At 45.3% G+C, this 17594-nt stretch overlaps 1 protein-coding gene across 1 annotated transcript in view; it reads left to right on the top strand.

The window, feature by feature from the left end:
- COL9A2 (collagen, type IX, alpha 2) overlaps positions 1–17594 on the top strand; it is a 69849-nt gene that overhangs the window by 29841 nt on the left and 22414 nt on the right. The window contains exons 13-22 of the mRNA XM_015424096.1: positions 2848–2901; positions 5498–5551; positions 6732–6785; positions 8841–8894; positions 9719–9772; positions 13220–13273; positions 13648–13701; positions 15827–15880; positions 16437–16481; positions 16605–16658. Coding sequence (XP_015279582.1) covers positions 2848–2901; positions 5498–5551; positions 6732–6785; positions 8841–8894; positions 9719–9772; positions 13220–13273; positions 13648–13701; positions 15827–15880; positions 16437–16481; positions 16605–16658 — 531 coding nt within the window. The remainder of the gene's footprint in view (positions 1–2847; positions 2902–5497; positions 5552–6731; positions 6786–8840; positions 8895–9718; positions 9773–13219; positions 13274–13647; positions 13702–15826; positions 15881–16436; positions 16482–16604; positions 16659–17594) is intronic.

Genomic DNA, 17594 nt, shown 5'->3' with positions numbered 1-17594 from the left:
TTACCTGTGGTAACCACTGGGGAACCAGTAGGTATACCTTCTGAAGAAACTACCAGAACAGAAGGGGAAGTGGGAACTGCACCAAAGGAGGCAGCAGAACCTGTAGCAGAACCCACAACCAGTGTGAGATGATCAGAAAGAAGCACTAAAGGGCAACCACCACAGAAATATGGATTTTGTGAAACTGTACAATCTGCAAAAGAACCTAAGAACTGGAAAGAAGTATGCAGCTTACCTGTGAGTGAAAGAGACAGATGGATTGAAGCAATGGAACAGGAAATACTATCCGTATATGAGAAAGAAGCATGGACTCTTACAAAGTTACCTCCAGACAGAAAGCCTGTTGGATGCAAATGGGTATTCAAAATCAAGCATAGAGATGATGGGACTGTAGAACTATACAAAGCACGCCTAGTAGCCAAAGGCTACAAGAATATGGGACTGACTACTTTGAAACTGTTGCTCCAGTTATCAATCAAGCAATGTTCAGAACACTTCTTAGTGTTGCAGCATCAAGAGACATGATTGTAGAGCATCTGGATATAAAGACTGCATTCCTCAATGAAGAACTATCTGAGGAAATATTTATGGAACAACCTGAGAGTTTCAAAGTCAAAGTACAAGAAAATTATGTTTACAGACTCAACAAAGGACTCTATGGTCTAAAACAAGGAGCAAAAGCTTGATATGATAAAATTACAGGACTATTGCAGAAGCAAGGCTTTGAGCAAGGGAAAGCTGAATTGCCTGTACACTAGAATTAAAAATGGACAATACCAGTATGTTCTTGTTGATAACTTGGTCATGTCTTGTCAAAACAGAGAGGATATTAAAGAAATAGCTGATGGACTGAACAAGGAAGTAGAAGTCAAACAGCTTGGAGATGTACAACACTACCTCAGAATACAAGTTGAAAGACTCGAGGACGGAACCTTTCTTCTATGCCAGAAATGAAAAAGTATGGACTTTATAGAATCTGTTGGTATGAAAAACTGCAAAGCGTCATCCATACAACTTGAACCTGCATATCTAAAGGAAAAGAATGGAACACCTCTCAGAGACATTGGAGAATACAGAGAAGCAGTTGGAAAACTTTTCTACTTTAGCAAAACCATGAGGCCTGACATCACAGCAGCAGTTGGCATCTTATGCATCACTTCTAAGATGAACCCAGAAGTGACAGAATTGCTCTAGGATTCACCAGAAACTCTGTGGTTTTAGATAGTTTCTGGTGAATCCTAGAATGTTGCACAAGGCAATGCTGTCACTTCTGTTTTGATTTGTTTTTATTCTTTTTTATTGCTTTCAAATAAACAGAAAAATAGGGGGGGAACTTTAAAAGAAAAAGAAAAAGATATCCATAAAGATAAAAAGTTAACAACAGTGGTGGCAGATCCACACGTAAGTTTCTGTAAACAGTTTCCAGATATCTAAAAATGTCCATGCACAATTGTCATCTATATGCCACGTGTTCAAGTATTGATAGGGTTCTAAAGTCCTCAATCCATTGATTTACTGAAGTGGGCTTTTGTCTTTCCAGTGTTGTAATACAAGTCTTTTAACTGTAGAAGAGCTTAGAGGGTCCATTTTTGTTGACCTTAGTTACCCTCCAAGTTTAAAAATACATAGACATCCTCAAAAATTGATGAACATTCTAATACAAAATGGATATGAGTAATAACTTTTTCCTAGAACAACCAAATGACTTTTAGGGTGAACCCAAAAGTGATGACACAGCATTGCTGCACTACTGATTTTCCCTAGGCTTAGGTGTGGGAGATCCAGGCTCAAATTCCTGCTCCTTGATGGATCTGGCAAGCTGCTGTTTTTCAGGATAATCTACTTCGCAGGGCTGTTGTGTAGCAAAAATACAGCTTTAAGCCCTTGGGAGAATGGGCTGGATGCAAATTCAGCACATAGGATCAGATCTAGTGCTTGGTACACTTCTTTCTCTTACACCATGAGTTAGACCCACAGAGAAACTGTCCTTTGTGTGATGTGCTGGGCCTTCCTGTATTTATGGTCACTAGGGGACACCTATGGAAGTCCATGCAGTAATGATTCCAAATAGGGTTGCCAACTTCCAGGTGGTGCCTGGACATCTCCCAGAATTACAATTGATCCAGACTTCAGAGATCAGTTCCCCTAGAGATAGGGGGTCTGCAAAACAAAAATGTAAATCACAATGGGGGGTCCCCAGGTTGGTAAAGGCTAGGTCCACTGGTATAGAAATTTGAAATCTCCAGGTATCTACAGCACTGCCACCATAGAATCCCAGCTAACTTGTAGGAAACACTGAAAGAATTTTGGGATGCCTTACAGGGAAAAAAAGACAAGACTCTGGCTTTAGTATCAATCGTGTCTGGAACTTAGAGTCTGTGCACATATTTTTTTATCCACTGATTTCCCACCCCTCTTTGCAAAATAGGCCAGGTTTGTATTTTAAGTAGTACTTGGGATGGTTTATTAGTGGGTCTCTGGGTCTGTTTTATAATTGTATTTTTTCCTTTCTTTGGTCTGCTGGTATTTCCCCTCCCCGCTCTGGGCAGAAGCCAGAGGGCTGAAGGCACAACAGTTCACCCCCACTCCCTTTCCATTGACCAAAGCGAGATACATGATATCTTTCCTCATTTGGGGTTGGTGGGAGAACATGGGATTACATACCATTTGCAGGGTATAAACATTTTATGTGAAGTAACGGGTAACTTCATGTCAACAAATGGCTGCATTCTTTCACAGTTCAAGTGGCAAATTGAGCTGCTGTTGGTTGGAGAAGTGGCATTCTTGTTGAGAAAATAATTTCTTCTAAGAGACCTGCACAACAATTGGCTTTTCTCCCCCTTTCAGGGTCACAAAGGTCGCCCTGGAGCCCTTGGGGAGCCTGGCAGGCAAGGCAAGCCGGTGAGTACATATATGCTCTAACCCCATCTTATCCCTTACTGGATCTTGCAAAGGGGTGCTACCTGTGAAGGGCCTTTTCAGACATTACAAGGGAGTAAATCTGGGTTTGCCACTGGAGGTACACTTGACGGGACTGCAGCCAGTCCTGGCTTCCTCAAAAGTTGGTGTAGATGACATTCATATTTGGAGAAGGCTGTTTCTGCTTGTTCACCCTTTACACTTTCACACCCTTGGGTGTAATCCTAACAATATAATGTGTGGATGAGCCCATAGCTGAGTTCTGAGAAGTTCTGTGTTCTTATCAGGAACATCCTTTGCATGTTTTAAGGGTAGATTATGGAAATGGTAGCAGCTGAGAGAGTGTGAGTATACAGGTCTAAGCCCCTCACGCCAGTCCAGGGATGAGAGGTAATCCTGTACTTTTACAGTACATTAAACAACAACCCACGAGATGGTCTATACCCTCTCTGGTTTCAGAACAATATGCCACCAGAACCTCTACATTAGTTCCCCCCCAACCTGAGATTAGAGGTTCAAACTCTCAGTTGGTATCTGGAACTTAACACATTAGCAACTCACTCAGAGCTGCACACTTTACGCTTAATGGTAGCTTGTGGTCAGCTTAGGCACAGGAGTTTAGACTTGGAACTCAGGTACAACATCAGAGACCATTTAGAAACAAGAATATTTTTTTTTATTCAGTATAGATCTTAACACAGACTACCAGAGTTTACCAAAATAACAAGCCTAAGGCGATTTGCCTTAACTACATAGTAAAAGATACATATTTAGCAAGTTCAGGAATATCCAACCATCCAAGGGATTTTGAAGGCAAAATCCATCTTTGCTCGACCATGTGGTCCAATTCACAAAGCGAGTCCTTTGTCCCTCAAGGGCTGCATTTCAGGTGCAATAAAACAAGTAGAGACAGCAGGAGCAGAGAGCAAGCACACGGCAGCTCTCTCATTGGGATCAAACAATTATAGCCCAATTCCAGTCATGATCAGCTGTGGCCATGCAGCCAATCACGAGTGGACATAGGTGTGTCCAATTGTTGGTTGCCATAGCTGCAACACAGGAATGGCTAGAAGTTTGGAGACTCCTCCTGCAGTCAGGTGACCCAGCTTCTAGCTACTTCATTTAGTACGTGACTTGCTGCAGGCGAGGCAGGGGCCATCAGGTCTGCCTCTTCCCTTAGAGGTGTGAAAGAATGTGTGGTTATATGGCATGGTTATAAAGTTTCTCTGGCCAAATGGACAGGCCATTTGGCTTCAACAGGAAACAAGACACAGCATGTTATCAGAAAGACATTACAGGAGAAGGCATGTGAATATAGAAGCAGAAAGCAAAATTTCTACACAGTGAGATAGAGAGAGGAAAGGCACAAAAGTTGTAGAAGACTTTGAAAAATAGTATAGGGCAAGACTTGACAAATCTCAGGTGCCAGGGGGCCACGGCACCTAGAAATGTCATTGTGAAGCCATTTAATGTAGGTGCCTCTTGTTGATTCTCAGTAGAAATACAGAGCTTACTTAGGGGAGTTGTGATGACAAACAACACTCCCTGTATTTATATGCTACAATACTTTTGTTATAGCTTTAAAAAATGACAAGAAACTGTGTAGAGGTTAGGATTAGGTTTTATGGTAGAAACAATAAGAAAGTATGGTCGTCAAAAATGTACAAACTGAAAAATAAGTCAGGCTCCTAAATTTTTGGGGTAGCTCATAAAGCTGAAGAAAATGTGTCAAGGCCTGGCATAGCAAAGCAAGAGACAAGGAGAAAAAGAGAGACCCACATGACCTAAAGATGGTAGGGGAGATCTAGGACATTTGGTGGAAAATAAAGTCCCGCCCCCCACCCCGCCCCATGAGTGGTTCAGATGGGATCCCTTTCTACATACTGCAGGTCCCAGGTTCAATTAATGCTGATCCAATTAAAAAAGATCAGTTAGCTGAATATTTAGAAAAAGTGTCTCTGCTTGAGTCCCTGACAGTCAGAACACAGAACACTCAGCTGCACGGACTGATGGATTGCCTTAGTATAGTACAGCTTTTGTTGAGAGCCTGTAGCTCAGTGGATATTATGTGAAGATCCCAGATTCAATCTCTGGCATCTGCACTTAAAAGATCTCAGGTGGCTGATATTGAGAAAGACCCTTTTCTTTTTCAAACTCCAAAAAGCTGCAGTATGAAACAGGGGTAGGAGGTTCTTATGTTACTGAAGAAGAGATTGGATTTATACCCCACCCTTCACTTGGAGTCTCAGAGCGGCTTACAAACTCCTTTCCCTTCCCCTCCCTACAATAGACACCCCGTGAGGTAGGCAGGGCTGAGAGAGCTCTTTCCAGAACTGTCCTTGAGAGAACAGCTCTGACAGAACTATGACTTGCCCAAGGTCATCCAGCAGCTGCAAGTGGAGGAGTCACCCGGTTTCCCCAGATTAGAGTCCACGCACTTAACCACTATACTGATAGGGTATAATGTAGATTTTCTTGATTCTATTGTTCCACTACATAATCAAAGCTCTAATTCAAAAATCTTTGTCCAGTCTTTCAAATCCAGTTTGTTAACTGTCTTCTTTTTAAATTTGACCAGGGCCCAAAGGGAGATGTTGGCTTATCTGGAGAACAAGGAATACCTGGCCCTCCCGTAACGTATTTATTTATTCTTATTTCTTAATTTTACTCTTTCTGTTCTAGGCTGTCTCTGAATCCCCTGTCCCAGGATCTGACACTCACTTCTTATCACCTGCAGTCAAATCCCTTTAACCCTTCTCTTGAGTTGAAAATATTGGGACAACAGGAGGGTGACAGACTCTGATTAAACATTTTGTCTTTCAGCATGATCAGTGAAATTGCACTGTATTCATGTATTTATTCAAACATTTATACCCCACCTTTTCTCGAGGTTCACGGTGTCTTACAATAATAGTTAAAAGAATTCTAGTTAAAAACAGAATAAAATAAACCACAAATCCCCAAATCTCTCCCTCCCTGCCTGCCATTCAAAAGCCCTGGCAAAAAACAAGCCTTGCAGTGCCCCCTCCTGAAGATGTAGAGAGATGATCCATTGGACTTTTCTCATTCTTTCACATCCCAGCCCCTAAGGGAAATGATCACTTAAGGCGAAATAAGCTAAGCAGAGATAGCCAGTGAAGTGGTGGAGGAAAGACATAAAATGACTCTACCTTTCCCTCCAGCTTTCTCTGCTTAAGTCCAGGGGCAGTTTCAGAATTCTTAACAATCAGAGCTTGGCTTAACATGTGGCTAACTTTCACATGATGAATGTAGGCTGTAAGTGATCAGAGGACCTCTGAAGGTGACATTTAGCAACATGGAGTTGGGGGGTGGGGAGAATGTGGGGCTTTTAACCAATCCACACCAGCTTGTCGCATTCCCACCAAGACTTTCTTCTTTCAGTCTCTACAAAGAGTGCATTCCCAAGGGGAATTAATTAATTAATTCCGCTTTGATGATAAGAATTAATTAACAGGCAGGAATTTAATTTTTTCCCCCTTAAGCTGGTGGCAATTTTTCTTTGCCTGAATGACTGCTCTGTTTTTTTGAGCTAATGTTATTAAATGGATGTCCTGAATGGGGTCGTAGGAAAGAAATACTAGCAAGAGATGATCAGTGAGTTGGACAAGGGGGAAAAAAGCTGGTGACTAATCTTTTTTTGAGGTAATGATTTTCTGCACTTCACACATGGATGGTATTCAAGGTGACAGATGGGGGGAAGTGGAGGCTTTTGAACGGCTGTAGCTGCAAGATATGACTTCAACCAGCTGCAAGATAATTAATCTAGGACTTGGTTTGCTTTTCTTTCCCAGGGTCCTCAAGGTCTCCGAGGATACCCCGGAATGGCAGGGCCTAAAGGAGAAATGGTAGGTGCACTAGAAAGACGGGGAAATGTTAACGTGTTGATAATGTCATCATAATGCATGTGGACCTGCCTATCACTTGAGGTCATTATCCAGAGGCCTTTCTCCATGGCACTCATGGGCTATACCAGAAAATGGGCTTGTGCTTGCTCTCCGAAGGATATGTGCCTGGTGCTGTCTTTGTCGTCTTTTAGGCACTAGGCAAAGCCTGTCTTGCCTTCTGTTTTTGTGCTTTGGCTTTAATTGTTCCTGGCGTAGAGGCTTTTATGGTTTGGGGTGTTTATTGCTGCCATTTCACACCACTTTTGAAAAATTAATCTGGGCTGCGGTCACACGGAGTGTTAGGCACGCTAGAGAGATGGAAGATAGGCAGATTTTCCGGGCACGATCTCACTGCCACATCTGGGAAGCGTAGAGCTCCCGTGGTGAACCTGAGGCTTCACTCCGAAGATGCGCTGTAAAAAACTAGTACCTCCGAGGTACTAGTTTCCGGAAACCGCGGGGCATGGGCGGGCGTCTGATTGCGTTTCCGGTGGTAGTTCCGGCGCCCGCCCATGTCCCCTCGCAAAAAGTTCCCCCCCCCCAAGTCTCCACGGATGCACACAAGCACCCAACGGAGTATGCGCACACTTTGGTTTTAAAAAAACCCCACAACCCCGTTTGCCCCACGGCCCCGCTTCATTGCAGCGCCGCAGGATTGTCCTGTGATTGGCACCTCCCCCCTAACCACGGAACCTCCACGGGACATCTGTTTGCGCAACTGCGCGTTATTTTGCCCGGGGCAAACAGCCATGCTTCCCCCCCGCATTTTCCGGCCCGTATGACCGGGGCCATGGTTTAACAAGCTAGAAGGGGGAGAACAATGTGGAAATCAATCCCCAGTATCCATCCCCAGTATCTCCCCCTCCAAGATTCTATAAGTTCTCAGGGCCTTGAGTAGGCATATTTCCCTCCTTCCATTTTTGCGTCTGTCCTGTGTTCCAGCATTCTGTGTTTCCTGGATCATACTTAGTCCTTAGCAGGCATTGGGGGGTTTGTTTTCTCTTTTTCTTTTGGTTAATTTACAGAGTCATATTCTTTTTTTCCCTGTAAACCCGAGAAGATCCCTGAATGTGTAGAGACTCTGACTTTGTAGGTGCCAGGATTGCTGCTTTTGTGATTGGTGGGGGGGAGTCACTTGGCTCTTAGGTATGGTGGTTATCTTGCTTTATGCTGTGTGTGCTTTTGTCATGGCCCATTAATACAGTCTAATGAGCCGTGGGGAAAAAAAAGAGCTCCTTGGGCTGGTGGAAGGCTTCATATTTTGCTGAGCAGAGTGGTTGGATTAAGGCTGCTAGCTTCCAAGTGGGGCCTAGATTTCTCCCAGGATTCCAACTGATCTCTGGACTCCAGAGATCCGTTCCCCCGAAGGAAGAAGGGGTCTAAAATCCTCCCTGTCAAAAAAGACACCCAACTAGAAGTTGACATGTTTTTTTCTCCTTCTTGTCCCATCTACGGTGTTATTGAGAATGGTGCTATCAGTATCATAGGCTGGCTTCCCGGTTTTGTGTTCATTTGGGGCCCCTTTGGCTGAGGAAGCGTTTTGCTTCGTGTCTTGTGTTGCACCAGGCACAGTGCCACAACAATACAGTGGTGTGACGAATTATCTAATTTGTATCCAAATAAAGGTGGATGAAATTATTATGAAGTAAGCAACAAGTGCTCTTGGAATACATTTTGATAACTGTATCTCAAAGCAAAGTTATAAGGCTAAACTTGGCCCTTGTTCACAATTAGAAAGACCAGTACATCTGACTATTTCTTCAGTTACACTAATGAGCTGTCAGATTTCAAGGCAGTCCTGTACTTTTTCCTGACCGGCTGCTGAACCCTACAGAGGTTATGAAAGCTACATAAGAGTACACATAGGTAACACTATGATTAAATCCATTGGTATGCAACAGGGGTGGAAGTGAAAGTGCAGGTGGGAGCAATTGAAATTGTGGAAGGGAATGTAGTCATTTTGCCACAGTGGCATGCTCCACGGGACATTTCTCTCTTTATGCTGTGTTTTTGTAGGGCCCCCGAGGTTATAAGGGAATGATCGGAACCATTGGAGCGGCAGGACCTCCGGTAACTCTCTTTTTCTTTATGTTAACTTGGTTTAGCTCTGGGGGGGGGGACGGTTCACCCCCCAGGTGGCTGCTTCAGGCCACAAATCAGCAAAGGCTGGCATGTGGAAGGAGGCAACAGGCATGGCCTGCACTCATCATTGACCTGTAGCACTACTACCTGCATCCAAATCAGGCCACAGAGCCTGCCTTGGAGCAAGCAGGAGGTGGCACAGGAGGAAGGAATTTGGGAAGGGAAAATTTCAGAATCCTGGTTAAATCAGTTCTCAACACCACTCACTTTGAAGAAAGTTTAGTTTATTGAGACGTTGAAGAATACCATACTGAACACAAGCTTTGTTAGGACTGAAGGTGAAAGCACGGGGATTGCAGATATATTGTGTTCAAGCAGAGGCACTAAAGATCAAGACCCAATCACCCCATGGCATTTGCCCACCAGAAACAACTACCCCCCCACTTGAATCTGTCTTCAATGATAGTGTTTCAGTGTAGAGAACCCAGCACCTGAGTAACCCTCCAGAGCACGTGGCCCCTTTCACCCTGGGAAATGTTTTGGGTGACAGCTCACAGACATGGGCACTCAGTTGTGGTGTTGCATGTTCACACTAATGTCACATGCCAAATATAAAAATCATTTTGAGCATCTCTCGTGCAAGCGCAACTGGAGATAGAAGCTTTTCCCATCTCTTTCTTGTTCTCTGAGTCAGACTGCGGGGACATTTGAACCCTCGGTGCTGGATTCTTTACTCTCTGGAAATGATTCTCTGAAAGGCTTGAAGGGGTTCTGTCTCGTTTTCTATTTAACCATAATATTTTTCCATCTAGGGTGAAGAAGGCCCAAGGGGACCCCCAGGGCAGGCTGGTGATAAGGGAGATCTTGTAAGTAAAAAATGCTTTATGGAATCATTTAAGAAAGCTCCAAGAGGGGAGCAGCTCCTTGCTGTTGGAACCCTCTTAACTGTATTTATTCGTTTTAATTCTGTTTGTAACCCCAGTCATTCCAAGGGCTCAGAAAAGTGGGTAATGTCAAATTCATACTGCTTACATTGCTTAAACCTTCTTTTGCCTGGTCCTTGGCCCTCTCAATAGCCCAATAATATCTGCTTCCAGAAGACACCTCAATTTGAGTACTGGAGGAGGAGATTCCAGAGTCGAAGGCTTGCCTGCAGGCCTTTGTGGATCCTGATTTGGTACTATTTAGAAGGTATTCCTGGCCAACCTTAAAGGGGTGGAGCATCTGCTTGGTGCACAGGTAATCCCAGGTTCAATCCCCAGCATCTCCAGTCGAGGATCAAGTAGGTGATGTGAAAGACCTCCACCTGAGACCCTGGAAAGCCATTGGCAGTTTGAGTAGACAGTACGGAACTTGATGGACCAATGGTCTGATTCAGTTCAAAGCAGCTTCTTGTGTTCATGATCAGGAGTGAGACCAACTGTTGTGAGCTGTTATAATTCAGTTCCCATGTCCTTACTTCAAGTGTCGCTTCTCCCGTGTGAGCCACAAACCAGCGATTCTTTCTTTCTTTTTGCATTATCTGTTCTGTGTACCAGGTCATTCCCATAAATGTGTTTCTTCCAGTCAAATGTATGCATTTGTGTGTGTCTTGATTACGCATCACCAGTGAAAAAAGACACATGTGGCAAAATGCTGTAAAATAAGCAAAACAATACTTAAGAGCAAGAATGAAAATGAAGCAGGCCAAATGCAACAATTACAGCACCCTGTGGAATGAGAAAGAAAATAAAAATGTCCAGACTGGCTGATCCCAAGTCAAGCTAGAATTCGAAAAAGGTTTACCATGCAGTTCTATACAGAGTTACATCCTTTGGACAGGGGCCATGACAGTGGTAGAGCATCTCCTTGGCATGCAGAAGGCCCCTTATTCAATCCCTGGCATCTCCAGTGACAGGATATGGCAGTAAGTGATGTGGAAGACCTCTGCCTGAGACCCTGGAGAGCCATCGCCAGTCTGAGTAGACAATATTGACCTTGATGGACCAAGGATCTGGTTCAAGATAAGGCAGATTTATGTGTTCTACGCCCATTCCTCAAACTCAATGGGCTTAGAAGGGTGTAATTCTATTTAAGATGCACTGTTATCTATGCTGGACATGGCCCCCTTCAAGCTTTATAGCTCATCATCAGCACCTTTCATTGAACCCAGGACTAGTGCACCAGCAGTGGCGCACTTGTAGCATGCACTCTTGGCACCCATTCCTGTCTCAAGGAAGGTTCCAGCTGAAACATCCCAGCAGTGATCAAAGGCAGATTTCTGTCAAGGGCATGGTGTTAGATACGATCCTGCCAGTGTTTAGGGGTCTCTGCTGAGAAGTCCTTGTCACATGTGCCTTTTGCGTGTGGAAGGCTTGCAGGCCACCGCAGGCTTGTTCATTTTTTTGGCTTCCTGCCTGGGATGGCAAGCGAGTGAGGGTTGTATGTTCCTGGCAGTTGTGTTCAGCTTGGTGTCTCATGAGTCGTGCAGGTCTGAGATGTGTAGCTTTCCTTGCATGCACTTTTCCTTTAATGCTTGACTCATTTGACCTAAGGTCTCAGGTCAGGCCACATTAAATTATTTTTATTAATTAATTAATTTTTATTATTATTGTGTGTGTGTGTGTATTTAAAATGTGTCTCAGAGCCATGGGGAGTATGGAAGTTCACTTAAAACTAGGTCTCACAGGGACTAACAACTTGGCCCTTGAGTTAGCTACTCAGGCTTCATGTTTCTGTCTGGTCTTCTCCAGCTGTGTTGGCAACTGTCCTCTCTGGCCCTTTCCCTGCATTGTGGGTGTCTTTAAAGAACACTGTTCCCTCTCCCTTAATTTCATTAGAGCCAGCAGCAGTGCCCTCTGCTGTGCCCACTACCATGTCTAGCCTCCTTGTTAACTTGTTCATTGTCAAAGCCAAGGCATATTTTGATTCGGATGCCCTCTGCTGTGGGCAAGGGAGGGGAGAGCTGTTGTCTTGAAACACATTATGAATGAAGCTTTGGAGGTTTATATGCTTGCATCCAGGGCTTTTTATTAAAAAAAAAAAAGAGTTGCCAGAACTCTCAAGAGGGAAATGAGGTTTCCAATCTCTATATTGAAAACTCATGAACTTTTAAACATTGTTCAAAGTATTTTGTTGAAGAGGTTCTGGAACTCTGTTCTGGTGTGTTCCCCCAGAAAAAAAAGCCCTGCTTGTGTCTCTTCCCCCTCCCTCGAGTGGAAGGAAGCCAAAAAACCCAAAAAGGGGGGGGGGGGGGAGTCGGGGTCAAGAGTATTTGGATCAGCTTCGGAAGTGACATTCATAATGCCTTTGATTTCTTGGTTGGATGTTTCCAAGCATTCTTTTATACTGAAGAGCACAGTGGGTTCATTTAGCTGCGGTATTCTGGCGGGATTGCCAGTTTGGTCGAGAGGTTTGTACATTTTCTCACCTTCCATCCCAGATCAGAACATGTGAACACACATGAACACATGATCTGGCCTTTTGTCCATTAAGGTCAGTATTGTCTACTCTGGCTGGCAGCGGCTCTCCAGAGTCTCGGGCAGAGGTCTTTTGTATCACCTAGTGCCAGATCCTTTAAACGGAGATGCCAGGGATTGAACCTGGGACCTTCTGCATGCCAAGCAGGTCATCTGCCATTGAGCCACAGCTCCTCTAGCCTATGGATGGCCTGGCTGGGTCAAACCAAGCCCCCTTTGGTCTTGCACGCTGTTTCCAATTGTGCCAGCCAGACACTTCTGGAAGCTTAAGAGCAGGACCTGAAGGTAACTGCTTTCCTGTGTTTCATGCCCCTAGCTTCTGTCATTCAGAGGTATACTGCCTGTGAAAATGGAGGCTCCCTGTTAGCTATCATGACTTGTAGCTGTTAATGATGTCTTAGGTGCCCTGCTGGGTCATTCCACTGGCCCATCTAGTCCAGCATCCTGTTTTACACAGTAGCCAACTATGTGCCCCGTGGGGCCAACAAACTGGGCAGAGAGGCCAATGCCTGGCGGGTCCTTATAGCTCTGTGATTCAGACATATGGAGCCTCTGTGTAGGGCAGTTTCATTTTGTTGCCTGAGATAGTAGCCACTGATGGACCATCTATGACAGTGGCCACTGGTAGCATATCAAATCTTGAGAGACCAGCCTTCAATTTCTGTACAATTTGAACTCTGTAGACCCCACTGGAGACTGATGGAGCCCTCCCCTCCCTGCCTCTGCCAGTCAAGAGCCATCCATCCAATTAAATCTATTTTTGAGTTTTAGGGAGATGAGAGTACAGACCGTGTAGAAACCACAGCCATGTGCTGTGCTGGTTCTTATGCAGTTCTTACATTTGTTCCTTTCTAGGGTGCTCGTGGCATCAGAGGCCCCCAGGGAGGAATGGGACCCAAAGGAGGAAATGTAAGTTTGACCTCTTTCTGAGTTCCATTTCACAGCTCTGCAGGATTCTGGGAGAAACATGTCAAGGGCGTTTGCCTAGTTTCCTGCTTAAGGAAACTGCCAAACTTGCTGAAACATGGTGAACACCAATGCTCCATCTAACTTGTGGAGTCCTGTGAGCAAAAATTCTACTTTTTGAGCTACTGGCATTAAAGTTGTGATGAGCGATTTGGCTACTGCATAAATTAATTTGCTCTGGAGCCATCTTTCCTGAACCTAGACAAAAATGTGTGAGCCGTAGGCTAAAAAACTGTGAGCTAGCTCCCACTAACTCAGCTTAGAGGGAACATTGTTAACACCCAAAAACATGGTTTATCTTCCTCCTCCTTTTGTAGGGTCTTCCTGGGATTGATGGCAAAGATGGCACTCCAGGTATCCCTGGGGTGAAGGTAAGAAGACATGTGCTTGAAGTACAAAAGGAACGAGTATTTTAAAAAATGTTCTTGCCATTTTGGTCCATGGCATCATTCAGATTTGTTTCTTGCCCAAACTTATGCTTCCACCCCTACCCCTCATCTCTTTCACATAACCAAGGATCTCTAACCACCATCTGACTATGTAGTGAACAAAAGAACCATAATGGGTGCATTCAGACGTGCCGTTTGATCTGGTGTCATGACAGTTCAGCAACGGATTTTATATACACAATCACACAGTCAACATCTGCCTCCCGTCCCCAGCTGTTGGTTTCCGGCTCAAAACTGCTTTAACCTGGATTATTTTGTTACCAGGTCTCAAAGTGGTGTTTTCTCAGCTCTCCCGTTTAAAGACGCATTTTCCCCCTGTGTGATCGCTCCTCCATTGTCAAGCCACATCCGGTTTAAACCCCCTCCCCGCTCAAAAGCTGCCCGAGGCTTCCGCTTTTCGCCTACCTTTTTTTTTAGCGTCGGCGGTGCGCACATAGCCGGAGCTCCGCTACCATGTTTAGAAAACCAACATTTAAACAGTCACTTGTTTTAGCGTTTAGAGGAGTTTGAGATCTCACGGAGGCCATTTTCGGGTCAAACGTTTAAAGGGATGTCTTTTGTTGGAGGGGTTGGATTGATTTGCCCTGGTAGTTCTGCACATGTGCCATGGTAGTTCCCCCCCCCTTTCTACAGATGAGCGCCTATGCACATGCGCAAACTGAGGAGAGAGGAAAACCCGCCGACACACGCTCCCGCGCATTGGTAGTGTGGATGCCGGGAAGTGACTAACTGCGCGGTGAGGTGGGATAAGGGAGGTGTGATCGCAATTATCCAGATAAAATATAATCCGGTTAGAACCAGTGAAGTTTAACCTACTCTCAGCACGCCATCTGACCGCACCCAATAAGGAGCAAACTTCATGGGGGACCAAAGTTGGAGGGAGTGGGGAGAGGATGAAAAGTCCCAAAGGCACAATTTTGAAAAAGTAATGCAATTTTATTGTAACAGAAACCAGAATTTCCATTTCATTAAAAGAGAAGAGCAGCCTGAATAGCCCAGAGCAGCCCAATCTTGTCAGAGCTTAGCCACTAAGCAGGGTCAGCCCTGGTTAGGTCATGGATGGGAGACCACCAAGGAAGGTGAGGGTTGCTACGCAAAGGAGGGCCATGGCAAACCACCTCTGCTCATCCATTGCCCATGAGGGGTCGCCATGAGTCAGTTGCAAATGGACGGGACTTAATTATATGATATTATTATTAAAAGATAAAAAGCAGAAGACTCCTAAAATGGGAAGCAGCATATTTAAAAAAAAAAATCAAAGCATTTCAGAAGTTTTCCTTCAACTGTCTGGCTAGTGATTCAGGCTGATGGGGGTTGCTCAGAACTTACTTGTTTGCAAAATTCTCGGAACAAAGAAACAAAGTTGCCCCAGGTTCTGGCAAGAAAATAAAGAGCTGCGCCAGTCACAGGAAATTTAAAAAAGCCAATGGTGCAGAATCTGGTAAAAATATACTTGCTTACTCAATTAAATTCCCAAAAACTTCCCTCTACACAATACACCAACAGGCTTCATCGTGGGAATCTGTTCATCTTGTAATGGTTCTTTAAAAAGAATAAAAGATCAGTAGGGTGGATCCTATGGCATTATATCCCACTGAGGTCCCTTCCTTCTCCAGGCTACACACCCAAATCTCCAGGCATTTCCCTACCTGGAGTTGGCAACCCTAAGCAACAGCCTCCCTTTTGGTTGTTAGTAAGACAGAGGGTGATTTCCCACAAGTGCTGCTCTGCGCTCACTCTTCTCTTTGGCCCGATGATACGTGTCAATTTCACATAAGCTGCTGCGCGGCCGCATTTTGCCCCGCAGCTTCGTGCGATTTTCCCCGCGTCTACTCAATCCTATTTTTTGAGGATTGAGTAGACGCGGGGAAAATCGCACGAAGCTGCGGGGCAAAATGCAGCCGCGCAGCAGCTTGTGTGAAATTGACACGTACCATCGGGGCAAAAGGGAGGAGTGAGCGCGGAGCAGCGCTTGTGGGAAATCACCCTGTGTTTGTGTCATAATTTGCTGTCTTCCAGTAATGGCTTTCCTTGTTTCGACTTGCAGGGGAGCACCGGGCAGCCGGGCCTTCCCGGGCCACCCGGCCACCGAGGATTAGCTGTAAGTATTATATCCTTTCCCATCAAAGCCAATCACGAAGTTGAATTTGCTACTTTCCCTGTTTCCAAACCCAGCCCAGTTGATCGCTCCTTGAGTGGAAAACGCTCTACCATGTTTATCATGAGCCAGGAGAAGAATTACCACTGTGTGGTTTAAGTGTCAGACAAAGTCCAGGGAGTCCTGAGTTCAAATCCACACTTGCCATGAAGATCAAAGGGTGACCTTGGGCCTGTCAGACTTTCAGTCTAAATCTACCTCTCAGGATAAAATGGAGGACAAGGAAACGGGCCTACAAGGCTCTGAACTCCTTCAAGGAAGGGTGGGATGAAAATGTAACCGGTAGAATAAAACACCACACAGAACTCAGCCAAGTGGTCCCCCTCTGCTCAGCATCCCTGCTACCAGCTATTAAGTGGAGGTAAAGTGTCATCGTCCTTCCATGAGAAGAAAGATTCATTCCAAGTCTGTGTCTTGCGAAAAGCCCTTCCCAAACCAGAACAGAAATAGATGCCTTCTACACAACCAATGCATTGGGGGTTTTCTTGTTTCCCTTTAGGGTTTGCCAGGCACACCGGGAACCAAAGGTGGCCCAGGGCAGAAGGTAAACCAGATTTTGAGTGTAAATATTCTGTTTCTTTTTGCCTGTAAAACAGAGAGGCTGGCCACCACAGGTAGGGAATGGTTAAATGCACTGAATTCTGTCCCTCTCTCTCCCCATTCACAGGGTGAACTAGGAGGGCGTGGTCTGCCAGGTTCCTCTGGGCTACCTGGGAAAATTGTAAGTGGATCCTTCCCTTTATTGCATTGTGTTTTAACTGGCACAGTCCTTTCTTGGAAGTTACATTACAACCTCTGGGTGGAGCATGGCTGTGTCTTGACTTCATACGTATGCAAGCCAGGCATGCCTGGTAGGCTTTCTCCCGCTGGGCCCTTCCACCTATCCCTGGCTCTGGGCTGGTCGGTGAAACAGTGGGGAGGTGGACATGAAGTTGCACACCTTGCGGCCGTCACGTCCAGGCAAAACCCGAGACATGACAACAGCACAGCAAACTAGATGTGACATGGATTCATTGTGTGATGTCACGTCCGGCACTTACTCCGCTCTCTGAAGCGCACACCTAATTCAGACAGGATCATCGCCTGGCACCCCTAATTCAGACAGGATCAGTGTAATAGCACACCTTGCTTCCAAAACCAGCACTGGTCAGGCTGTTGTAAAGGAAATGTATAGTTATACAGCAGGGGTGAGGTGCATTGGGACATTAGGTAAAGGTAAAGGTTCCCTTGCTCGAAAGCCAGTTGAATCCGACTCTAGGGTTGCGGTGCTCATCCCCGTTTCAAAGCCGAAGAGCCAGCGCTGTCCGAAGACGTTTCCGTGGTCATGTGGCCGGCATGACTAAACACCAAGGCGCACGGAACGCTGTTACCTTCCCACCTAAGTGGTACCTATTTATCTACTTGTAGTTTCTTGCTTTCGAACTGCTAGGTTGGCAGGAGCTGGAACTAGAGACAGGAGCTCACTCCGTCATGCAGCAACCCAGGTCTCGAACTGCTGAACTACTGACCTTCCACAGCCTGCAGTTCAGCGTCTTAACCACTTATTGGGACATTAAAACAGCCCAATTTGAGTGAGCTCTAACCGCTTCCTTCACTGGAAGCTGCTCATCTGGAACTTTTAACCAGGCAGGCTGTCCCCACTGTCTGCCCTTGAATG

The sequence above is a fragment of the Gekko japonicus genome, unplaced genomic scaffold (genome assembly GCF_001447785.1).
Source record: "Gekko japonicus isolate JY-2015 unplaced genomic scaffold, Gekko_japonicus_V1.1 scaffold877, whole genome shotgun sequence".
Lineage (NCBI taxonomy): Eukaryota > Metazoa > Chordata > Lepidosauria > Squamata > Gekkonidae > Gekko > Gekko japonicus.
The sequence above is the reverse complement of the archived record's forward strand: the minus strand, read 5'-3'. Positions and strand labels throughout refer to the sequence as shown.